The following is a 12,267-nucleotide window of genomic DNA, read 5'->3' as shown; positions in this document are numbered from 1 at the left end:
CAACATTGTCAGTCCTTAAAGAAATGCCAATCAAAACTACACTGAGATACCATCTCACTCCAATAGAATGTATCTCATAAGCAATACAAAAAGTAGTACATGTTGTTGAGGATGCAGAGACAAAGGACCCCTCCTACGTTACTGGTGAGAATGTAAAGTCATATAAGGGCAATGGAAATAAGTATGGTGTTTCCTTAAAAAAACCAAAACTGTAGAACTACCATATGACCTACTCATACCCCTCCTGGCTATATACCTGAAGGAAGCAAGGTGAACACAGTACAGTGACCCCTGCATACCCAGGTTTATTGTGGCATATTTCATAAGAGCCTAGGTGTGCATCTGAAATGAATGGGTAAAGAAAGTTTTATATATATATATATATATATATATATATATATATATATATATACACACACACACACACACAAAATGAAAATTATTCAGCTGTAAAGAAAAATGAAATTTTGTAATTTGCATGACAATGGTTGGAGCTAGTAAGGATCATGTGAAGTGAAATATGCCAGACTCAAATGGACAGTTATCATATATTTACTTCAATATCTAAAATATAAAAAATAAGAAAGTATTAAAATTGAAGGGTGTTTTGGCCAGCTTCTATTATCCCTGAGACACAATACATGGTACTTACCACTTCAAGTAGGAAAGGTTTAATTTAGCTCATGTTTGCAGGATATTCAGTACATGGTCAGTTGACTCCAAGGCAGGAGACCTCATGGCAGAAGGGCATGGTAAGCAAACCTGCTTAGTTCATGGTAAGCAAGGAGAGGAGGAAAGGACGAGCATCAGAGAGGAGCAAGCAAGGGACCATATCTATTACCGAAGTTTGTGCCACCATGACCCAACCTGTCACATCCAGGAGGGGACTATACTAATCCACAAGGTGTTTTTTTAATGAAATGAAGGTCCCACTGGACCATGGTTACAGCCTCTGAGTGTAACTAGGGTTGATCATCTTGTAGGCACTTCCCTATCAGAGATCTCAGGGATTCTCTTCTTACATGAACGGGTGACCCTTTGTACCCTTCATTTTGCAACTGCTGGTTTCTTCTTGATTCCTGAGTTGCCCACAATGTATCTTTCTTGTCTCTTTCAAAGCACTGGGTTTATTTTTAATGGTTTTAAGCTCTTTAGCAGCCATGCCTCTTTTGGTCCCATTTTACACACGTTTCCTCTGGGCCACAGTTTAAGATTTGTAATTTTTTCTGCTCTGCTTTTGCCCTTGGTGTTCACCAAAAATCTGGTTAAAAGTGGCCAACATTACCCATGCCACAGCATGGGTATTGGGCTCTGTAGAAATTTCCTCCTCCAGATCAATTAGTTCACCATCCTTGCTGCCATTAAGGAGACTTGCAGTCTCTTGCAAAGACTTAGAACATGGGCAAAATGTAGACAAAGTATGCCCGAGTGTAACACACATGTAGTTTAGTACTAATGATAGTAGAGCTCTTATTTACAATGGAAACCTCCTGAGCCTGGATTTTCCCATTTTTTAACATTTTTAATTTTTCAGTTTTTATTTTGTATTAGTGCATATTTGTATTATATAACGATTATATTTTTGTAGGGAGTTGGTACAAGTACATAATAGATCTCTGTTCTTTTTTTCCATTCACCTCCCCCCCCACCTCCTACTTCCTCTACCTCTTTATCTCCATTCCATTTGAGAAAGATCTATCTTCTTACTTCTGATTATCTTTTATTTTATTCCTTGTTTATAGTTTTGATTTGTCATATAAGAAAAACCACATGATGTTTAAACTTGTACATTTGATTTATTTCACTGAACATTATGGTTTTGAGGTCCATCCATTTTCCTTTAAATGATTTAACATTTATACTTCTCCATTATGCATGAGTACTACGTTTTCTCCATACATTCCTGATAATGGGTCCATAAGATGTTTCCAAGATTTACCAGTTGTGCTGGTATAAACATGGGCATGCAGGTATCAGTGTAACATTCACTCCTTTAGGAAGTTACCTAGAAAGGGACTAACTGGGTCAAATGAAATTTCTAGATTTAATTTTTTGAGGAATCTACATATGGATTTCTTTGCACATACCAGTATTCTGCCCTATAACTACAATTACTCATCAAGCTCTCTTTCCAGCAGTCTACAGCTTTAATAGCCTGGTTTGCCAAATCTTTCCAAGCTTCTCCCATAAATCACTTTCAAATGCTTCTTAACCACATATTCAAGTATATCACAGTCACAAACCCACTTGACTGTGCCCCATTTCCTGAATTATTCAGCATTTCCATTGCTGTGACTCAATACGTCACACATACATCTTCAAGGAGGAGAAGTTTAATTTGGCTCACAGTATCAGACAATTCAGTTCATGGTCACTTGACTCCAAGGGAAGAATGACCTAGCAGAAGGGGAGAGCAGGGCAAATCTTCTCATTCTATGGGAGTTGGGAAGCCGAGCAGGGGACAAGTGCCAGAGAGGGAGAAGTGTGGGATCATATGCAGTGGTAGGGAAACTACAGAATGTATGCCAGAGTTGGCTGATTGTTATTATTCAAACCTCTAAAAGTTTCACAATTACTGATATAGTATATCCAAGGCCATGCCTCCATGACCCACCTGGAGAAAACAGCAAGTATGCTAGGCATTTCTTTATGCAATGAAGTTGACCTATCAGAATTAAGAATCACAAAGGGAGACTATTATTAGGCAAAGAGGAAAGAATATACATCGTTGAGTAAGCAGTATGGCAGGGCAATATAGTGTGCATGTGATCAGATATATTGTATGCATGTATGAAAACACCACATTGAAACCCAAGGAATTGTTTAAATAATTAGAACTAACAAAATGTAATATAGATGGGAATGTTTGAGAAATGGAGATATTAATCTATATAATGTAATGACCACAGAAATTACATTCCTCCTGTAAGAATTTATTGTTGTTTTCAACATTGCTATTCTTGTTAGAGTTGTAAACATTATTAATATTGTGTTATTTACTGTTTCTCTGTAACTCTGAATTCCTGGCTGTGTTCAATTGTATCCATGCTTAGCTCAGTGTTATACAGATATTTATTTAAATGCCTGGAAGTTTGCCAAAGGCCCTGCATGTGTTAAGACCCTGCAAGACTATAAATTTGTAAGTCTGCCTTGACCTCACTTTATTTTTGCTGAGACATTCAATATAAGCTGAAGGAGAATGTCTAGAACCCTCTCATTTTCCATCTTGGTGTGCACATAAACCTGAGGGTGATTCAGATTCCCCAGGAGAATGCGAGCACTTATCAACATCCTTGTGTACCTCTGTGATGGTAAATATTGATTGTTAACTTGACTGGATTTAGAGACACACTGGAGCTCTTTACATACCCCTGATAAGGTGGATTTTCCAAAATGAGTAGTAAACTGAGGGTAAAAACCCATGTTGAGTGTGAGTGACATCGCCAGTAGGCTTGCAGCTAGATGGAATGGTAAGAGGGAAAGGAAAGTGGGCAGCAATAGAAAGTTTGATTATTCTTGAGTGAGAAGGTCTTTTGTTGCTGTTGTCACCTGTGAACGTCAAGTTCAAACTTCTTCAGGCTCTTAGTGTAGACTCACACAACTGACTTTCCAGGGAAATATGTAAACTCAAACTCTCTAGAGATCTTCCAGGCTTTCAGCCTTAGAATGATACCATAACAGTGGTTCCTTCTGTGTAGGTGTGACCAAATGAAGCACAATAGTGGTCCCCTTTGTTCTGGGGTTCACAGCATCTTGAACTGAGCAGCTACAGGACCCTATATTTATGTCTGACTTGTACTGTCATATATCATACAATAGCCCTTAGACTTGGCCTGAGGGTTGGTCCCTAAGGGGGTCAGGCCACCTTTTTCACAGCACAGAACTTGAGGAACTGACAGGTGACTAGGAGGGCCTATTGCCTTTGTCAAAAATAGTTGTCGTGGATGTTTGCCCCGTTTCTGCTAAAACCCCTAGGAAAAGTGACTTCAGTGACTACTGCAAAGCAGCAGCTACAGATGAAAATTACTGAGCCTCTGACTGACAGGGTTTTTGAAAGACCCAGGGATACTATAGACTGAGAACTGGACCCAAAAAGAAAAATCAGCAAACATTAAGGATGAGGAAGAAGACAGAGGGTTGCTCTAAAGGCAGGTGTGTGAAATCTACATGAACCTGGGCAGAGTGAGCGGAGATGGAAGAAGGGGGAGACATGTGTAGCTGAAGTGTGGAGTTTCCGAAATACCTGAGCACCTGCAGCTTCTGATGACTCTAGGATGGTCCTTTCATATCTCCCTCACTTCTTATGGCCTGTTGTTTTCTTCTTTCTGTCCTGTACAATTATGAATCTTTTACTACATAGTCAGCACCATCAGATGCAGGACTCAGAGTTCAGGGTCCTGCTTTGTTCTCAGGGACACTGAGTGTTGTGAGCTCTGTGTTTTCCCATAAGAGGAAGCACCTGCTGTAACCTCTAACTCAGGTCTCTGAGCACAAACCAGGTCGTTAACACTGAGGCCTGTGTGTCCATTTCACCCTCCGGCAACCTTAAGAAGGTTCCCAGCACCCCCTAGCGAGCTTTCATAAATATTTGTAGTTTATTCTCTATTGTATTGTGTCTTCTATGATATATGACTTTTAATTTCACTGTTTCATGTTTTATGTGTTATGTTTATTTCCACACCAAAATAATTCAAGAATAACAATAGCTAATGCTCTGTCATGACTAGAAGAGTACGTGCTGAGACTACATGTCTGAAAGGATGGCCAAAGTGGTACTCAGAGTACAAGTCATACACAAAATAGATTCTCTTACAAAAGAGAGAAAAAAAGAACAAAACTTTCCTTATAATGAACAAGGAGAAATTAGTATTACAAATGTAACCAATTAGCATAAACCCTGAAGAGCAAAATACAAGATACATGAGCAGGAAGTTGAAATATTTCCTCAAATTATCTGTTCTGAGTTTTTCAAAAAATTTAAGATACATAGCTCCCGTTTGTGTTTCCAGGGAGTCTGATTTTCAATTTAATTCTTTGTTTTTCTTAAAATTGCAATACATTTGCCTCGACGATGACTCCATTTCCATTTGTTTCCAGAATCCTGATAGTTCCTTATCAGGACTTAGGTTTGTTTCAAAATCGCTACCACACAACCGAGTCATTTCGGATGTGGTCTCTGAGGATGGTCTTTCCTCAGTTAGCCTGTGATTTTCCTAGCGCTTGATAGGGTGATTTTAAAGCTTTTTTCCTAGGTATTTGTACAGTAGAGAATTCATTAAAGGTATGCTGGTGACGTGAAATGGTTCCTGCTATTGGTTCCTTCATTTTTGCTATTTATTTCCATTAGACTTTTCCAGGAGAAATGGGACACACCTCCTTTTGAAAGCATTTAGCTTCACTTTTAGTCAAACATGAGACACTTGGGATGGGCTTTCCATCTGCTGAAAGTCTCCTGAAGTTTTGGGTCTTTCTTATCCTCTATCTTAATATTTACCTTTAAATTTGTGGCACAGTGTTGATTATGACTTCAAGAAAGTAAATGCCTGTCTGATCTGAAGAGATTGTCAGGACTGAGGGGGAACTTGTTTGCTGTTATCCCATCTGGATGCAGAGATCATCTATGTCTACACTGGCTGTAAATCAGCTTCCAAACAAGACATTTGGGTGAGAAGCAAAGGACTGAGTCATGGGTCAATGTGCACTGCTGTGCCAGATCATACCATTTGCATTTGCACTATGCTGATGGCTCACATGCTCCTGAACACTTGGATATTCAGACTCGTTCTTGGTCTGGTTCCATAAGCTACTTCAGGGCTAAAGAAAGGATTATTTCTCCACAGATGGTGAATGGGAATTATTATGTTCTTACCCTTTTCATCAGAAGGATCTTCATGAGATCTGCAGACTCCATGCTCTCAAGGGTTTCTTCCTACTGGGATGCCCTATGGACTCCGACCAGGATAGCAAGAAAAGCCTGACTTAGTTTTTAAAATTAAAATTAAAATTCCAGCATTTCATCATTTTATATGGTTTTAAAGTCACTAGCACAAAGCACAATTTATAGGCCATCACAAATTACTTGTTTTTCCTGCGATTCTAGCAATATTGTTTGGTATTTGTGGTGATAAATGCAGTTGTAAAATCAGTGTAGATATAAGTAGTTTTTACATTTCAAAAGGCATCATAGTCTAATTCCCAGGGCAGGCTGGGGTTTTTGTGCCACTTCTCCATCTGTGAGTGTCACTGTGAGAAGCACTGCTGTGCCAGATCATACAGTAATAGGTGGCTTCATCCTCAGGCTTCAGCCCAGAAATATGCAAAACACCTGCATTGGCTGAGGTGTCTTTGGAACCAGAGAAGCGGTCAGGGATGCCAGAACCCAGCTCCTTATCTGAGTCTGAGTAGTAGTACAGTAGAAACCTTGGAGGGCTCCCCGGCTTCTGCTGGTACCAGTATAAGTTTTTCCCACCAACACTGATGTCGCTTCTCAAGGTGCAAGTAAGTCTGGCAGATGCTCCAGGAGATGCAGAGAGGGAGGGTTCCTGAGTCACCACAGCCTGAGAGAGGGAAACTGCGAATACAGACCATGGTGGATTAGGGAGCAATGACTGAGCAGAAGTTTTTCAAGAATCATAGCAGAAGACACCTAATGAGGTTATGAAATTGTACCCTGTCTGTGAGGCCTGTTCTTACCTGAGCAGTGAGAGAGGAACAGGAGGAGAAGAGGAGTCCAGGCCATGGTGGAAGCAGCCCCCTGACCCCAACAGTGGCTTGAGTTGGCCCAGACCTCCTTTTCTTGCCCAGCCCCTGTGGGAGGAGCTGTTCATGCAAAGGTGTTTCCATCTTGTCTGGCCCTGCCCCTCCCTGAGGCCTAGTGCTAGAGCTCAGCTCACACTGCAAAATGAGCAGGAGGAAAATTTGATTTTTCTCGTTGTACAAGTCCTAGGAGGAGTCATCTCTTTTGAAAGAAGACAGGCTGTGGATATAGCTCAGGTGTACAACTGCCTGCCTGTCAAGTGCAAGGTCTTGAGTTTGGTTCCTGATACCAAGAAAAAAAAAGAAGACAAAACCATTTCTCAAAGTGCTCTACAGGCTATAGATGACACAGCAGCTCAGACTGCAAATCAACACTAGACACAATGCTCGGCCAGGATCCTTTATGTGACCAGTTGTTTCCCTATAGCTGGGGAGGACTACAAGGCAACCCTTCAGTGGTCCCTGCAGGTCACAAGACACACAACTGCCCGTGGCTCAGAGGACAGAGAGCAAATCATTCTGTCCCACTCATATAAGGATAATCTGACTTCAATTTTCTGTGGTTTGATAGACTCTATAATTGTCATAGGTTCTCACTTTTAGAAGGGGTCTTGTTTACACATGTTTAGCATACCTGAAAATGATGCTATAAAAATCATATTCTTTCATTTATAACAAATTCTCCTATGAAAATATTTACATGTGCTGTCTATGTTATATTATGCAATGAGTTCAAATTTCTCTTGCATAAATTCATTTGTGTTTGGTCTTCCACAGTTTAGCTTATTCATTTGCTTTAGTATTTGATAATGTAAAGGGTGAGTCATAGAATGAAAAATTTGTAACTGCTGTCTCACATAAACATCAAGTCCATAATATTAGGTACATTCTCTGACAAACATTACCCATGCCACCCTTTTATCCAATGTAGCTGTGTCTCATCTGTGGACAGTTAGCTCACCAACTTTCATTTATTTTGCACAAAATTTCTTCCTACAGTCTTTTGTGGGATACTGGTTTGAGGAGATCAACATCAGATTCCAGATTACTATATAGATTTTGAGCATTCATTTACCATTCTGTTGATTAATATCTTACCAACTCTTAGTTAATTTGAATATCTCCAGATGTTCATGTAACCCAGCCTGTTCTACCATGCATTCACTCATGGAGCCTTTCTTCTGTGTTCAGCATTTGCTCCTCAGCCACCACCTTCTGAAGGTTTTTTCCATAGTTCCTGGAAACCCAACACATCTTTCTCCACCTTCTGCATATGAACTCATGAGACCTAGTCCATCCTACTGGTCACCATCCCCAGAGTGCAAGTCCATTTGCCTCTCTGTTTCTAGAATGGAGGTCCAGTGTCTTGCTTAACATTTCCTCTTGAATCAACTCAGGATCCTATGTTCAAAATACAGCAGCAGTACTTTTCTTAGCTGCAGAACTCTGCCTCTCCTAGAATTCATTTTCTAATGACTCATGTATTTATGCTACAAGTGTATGTTCAGCTTGTCCTTCCTTTAGGTTCTGCTGTGAAGTCTGAATGTACAGCAGTATATAACCGAAAAATGAGAACAAAAACAAAAAAACATAGCAAACAAATAAAAGAATCCTGCCTTCTCAAGATGTTTAGTTCCTAGTGGAAGAAAATCACAGTAAATAATCACAGAACCATGATGTCTTGAAGGTGATACAATCCTGATCATGTTCACCCCCTGCACCTGGAGCCCACTGCCCTCTGCTGAGGCCTCTATGGAAGTTAGGGATATTGACACTGATCTGGTCCTTGCTCTGTCCATAGCCCACATTTTTGTTCTTTACCCTGTCCTCTGACAAGGGTCTGACTGCAGATACTGGTCCCTGAGTACTAGGGCCAGGTAGACTGCCCCACTGTGTGTTTACTTCAATTTTGTCACATATTAAGACTCATGTTTCTGTGGAGCGCAGTGAACACCCCTTGGACTTAATCAGGTGAAAAGACAGTGAGACGGTGCTTTTCTCCTGTGTGGGAAAATATTCTCCTTTTATTTTCCACACCTTGGGACCTCAGCACATGGAAGTGATAGAGGATGGGTGGATTCTAGATGCATCCTGTGTGAACATGGATGATATGGGTCAGGATCATGGTCCTTTCTCTCCAGGGAGATACTCAGTTTCTCGACTTGAGTGGACAGCAGATCAATGCTTATGGAGAACAAAGATAACAGAGGAGTTGATGCTAGTGATTGTGCTTTGAGTGCACTGTGAATGCCTTTCCAACAAGGAAATTCAATCCCCATCCATGAGTTGTGACAACCACACATGATCAAACAGACTCTCATTTGTTAAAAGAGTTTAAGGAAACATGTTACAGCATTCATACGTTTTCTATAGATGCAGGCCAGTTCCAAACATTTTAAATTAAGTTTATTTATACTACATAGATATATATGATCACATTCCTCACAGGAAACTCGTACCTGTACATGATACCTTGATTCATCTTTTTTTGCCCACATCCTTCCCTCCCTGAAACCCTTCTTCTCCTTGTCTACAAATTCTGTTTCTGTTTTACTCTACTTTTCGCATTTCTTCTCTTTTCCTTTCCTTTCCACGTGGTATGACAAACTGAAAGTGTAAATAAGACCCTCAAATGTACAGTAGATATTGAATGTAGGAAGAAATTGTTCAAAAGGGAAGGGAAACTAGAGAGAGAGGAATGGGACAAGATGGTCAAATTGTTTTATTACAACTTAGTAAATTTTAGTCCTCTGTGGCTTTTACCTATGACCACAATGCGTTAGTTGGGCATATTATATGGTTCAACACTTTTCCAATATTTCCAAGTGCCTCCAGTGAAGCAGTTTCAAAGACTTCTTATCCACACATTCTAGTACACTCACTTCTCTGCTCCACATTTTTTGAATTAGTCAGCATTTCCATTGCTGTGACTCAGGATATGACACCCACATCTTCAAGGGGGAGAAGTTCAATTTGCCCCATAGTTTTGGGCAACTCAGTTTATGGTCAGTTGGCTCCAAGGGAGGAATGACATGGCAGAAGGGGTAGCAGAGCAAAGCTACTCAGTCCATGGAATTTGGGGATATACTTTTCAGAGATTGGCTTTTATTCAACTTGTTAGAAGAATAAATTTGCTCATCCAGGGGACTCAATGATTGCCTTTTTGAAAATTTCTAACATGTTATTTCAGCAGATATGTCATCTGAATGAAGGTGTGTATAATTACTAATTTTGGATTTTCCTTATAATTAAAAGTGATTTTTAAACTGGGAACTTTCTGATCTTGGATCTCCGAGCCCCCATAACTGTAAGACACAGTCATCTGTTGTTCATAACCGAATCAGTTCAGGGTATTCTCTTGTGACAGCTTGAAAATGATTGAGCACATAGGGAGGGGCAGATAGAAATGCAGACTAGCTACTGTCAGGCAAACCGAGAGCAACTTGGAGTCTCCAAGAAACTTTGCTGTTTAACTCACTAATATTTGTACTCAATACAGAGGTCCATACCGTATTAGGGGATGGACAGAGGAACAATGAAGTTGCTTCAGTCACTGGTACAGAGCAAAGACTGACAAGGGGAGGCCAGACTGGGCAGAATGTCACTAGAGTCATTTCCTGAAACCCCAGGAACAGGGACATTGCTTCCCATCACCTCTCAAATCCTCCCTCAGTTTTCCTTCTAAATGGTCTTCCTTTGAGTAAGAATCTGATCTCTGAGGGTCCTAAGACTCCTTTCTGGACATCCCCTTGGAGAGCAGAAGAGAGGGGACTTCTGCAATCTCTGCCTCAGTGGTGGAGAGAACCTGAAGGCAGAGGTCTCTGCACTCACTGCCTGATTGAAGTCACAGTCACATCTCACTGTGCAGCAGATTTTCTGCAGTCACCATTCCCACAGCCACAGAGGCCTGATTCCTCTAAGCCTGAGGAGGAAACAATGGTTCTTAGACACACTGTAAAAATAGCAGGAGCGAGGGAAGGTGACTTGCACTTCATGCATGTCAGGGATGCTGGGCTTGGGACACACTGAACACAGTGACTGACCAGAGGCTTTCAGACTCACAGGTCTCTGACTCAGCCTCGTAGATATAAATGTGGTCAAATAACTTCTTTCTCATCGTTCTTCTCACTGGAGAGACACTAAGTCCTGTGAATTGATATGTGTTATTTTAGACATAATCAGTTTGCAATATATTAGCAAAAAATCAAAATAACTCTTAAAATAAAGGAAAAAAGAAGACATTTTGTTATCTGTTGGTCCAGCAAAATGGATGTTAATAGAAGAAAAGAAATTAACAGTCACCACCAAGCTAGACATGGTGCTAGGCAGTGCATCAGTAACAATTTTTTCCAAAGATGCAACAGAGGTTTCAGTATTACTTCCTTTTGCCTACACATTGCTGTGTAAGGATTAGAGCTACTGTGCCAGGTATTGCAGTAATAATCAGCCTCATCCTCAGGCTGTGTCCCAGAGATGTGCAGGACACCTGCATTGGTTGAAGTATCTTTGGATCCTGAGAAGAGGCTGGGGACTCCAGATCCCAAGTCTGTACTTCAAGCATAGTACAGAAGAAACCAGGGAGGGCTCCCTGACTTCTCCTGATACCAGCGTATTGTGAAGGCACCAACACTATAGCCACTGCTCAGACTACAGGTGAGTCTGGCTGATGCTCCAATAGATGCAGAGAGAGAGGGAGGCTGAGTCAGCACAGGCTGGGGAAGGAGCCTAGAAATGGTGACATGCTTGTACGAGCAAGAAAGGATAAAATTGATCTGCTTTTCTCCAACCACTGGACACTGACATAGGGTGGAGGGATGTATGGATCAGTGAGGTCTGTAATTACCTGAGAAATGAGAGAGGAGTAAAAAGGGGACGTTGGCCCAGGCCATGGTCGACACAACCCTCCTGATGTTCAGAGCTGGAGTAAGCTACTTCAAGCCTCTTTTATCCCTTCCACCAGCCTCATGGAGGAGGAGACATTAATGCAAGTGTGGTCCTGCCCCTTACCTTCCCCTACACTTCCACACATATTCACAAAGCTTCAGAGGCTGAGGGATGAGGGAGTTGGGGAGCAGTAGGTGGTGGGGGGAGTGCAAGCACAGCCTGGAGAGACTCAGCTGCTACACTGAGTACAGCTGCACTGCTCTAGCCCTGGGGAATTTGGGGAATGGACAGCTGCAAGCCCTCATTGTGCAGATCCTGAGACAGCCCCACAGCACCTCCTGTTGCTCACTGTGCGAACTTCAATCTCAAAGTGGAAATAGTATTAAAAGTGGCCTCTGTCAGAATGCCTAGTCAATGGCAGACTCTAGATCCCCAGCACATGCCACAGAACTGTCACAAGGCAACCCATGTGCATTAATAGCCTTTGTTATGGAGGATTTCTGGATCAATCTTGTAAGTAGATGATAGACACAGAAAACATGACAAGTGTCTAACTGGGAAGGTGGAATGAGGTGACAATGCAGAAGTTTCCAGGAGCCAAAACCTGAGAAGCTCCTTCAATAGACG

The 12,267-nt window shown here is 41.3% G+C and overlaps 2 protein-coding genes and 1 gene segment (V, D, J or C); 1 reads left to right on the top strand and 2 right to left on the bottom strand.

Moving 5' to 3' along the window:
• The window catches only part of LOC102020204 (low affinity sodium-glucose cotransporter-like), a 134,889-nt gene that overhangs the window by 12,468 nt on the left and 110,154 nt on the right, over positions 1-12,267 (top strand). The gene's annotated exons all lie outside the window — the stretch shown is intronic.
• Positions 1-12,267, bottom strand: part of LOC102009145 — a 718,028-nt gene that overhangs the window by 701,893 nt on the left and 3,868 nt on the right.
• On the bottom strand, positions 6,189-6,754 carry LOC102009461 (immunoglobulin omega chain-like). The gene is made up of 2 exons (XM_005396575.1): positions 6,694-6,754; positions 6,189-6,571 (listed from the first exon to the last, which is right to left on the bottom strand). The coding sequence occupies exons 1-2, from the start codon at positions 6,737-6,739 to the stop codon at positions 6,189-6,191; spliced, it is 429 nt and encodes a 142-aa protein (XP_005396632.1). The 5' UTR covers positions 6,740-6,754.

The sequence above is a fragment of the Chinchilla lanigera genome, unplaced genomic scaffold, assembly GCF_000276665.1.
Source record: "Chinchilla lanigera isolate Chin_1 unplaced genomic scaffold, ChiLan1.0 scaffold00054, whole genome shotgun sequence".
Classification (NCBI taxonomy): Eukaryota; Metazoa; Chordata; class Mammalia; order Rodentia; family Chinchillidae; genus Chinchilla; species Chinchilla lanigera.
The sequence above is the reverse complement of the archived record's forward strand: the minus strand, read 5'-3'. Positions and strand labels throughout refer to the sequence as shown.

Bases quoted from the DNA above. Each gene is read 5' to 3' on its own strand.
- LOC102009461 (XM_005396575.1), bottom strand. From the start codon at position 6,739: ATGGCCTGGACTCCTCTTCTCCTCCTGTTCCTCTCTCACTGCTCAG. The intron at 6,572-6,693 runs GTAAGAACAGGC...CTGTATTCGCAG, and splicing joins GTTCCTCTCTCACTGCTCAG to TTTCCCTCTCTCAGGCTGTG.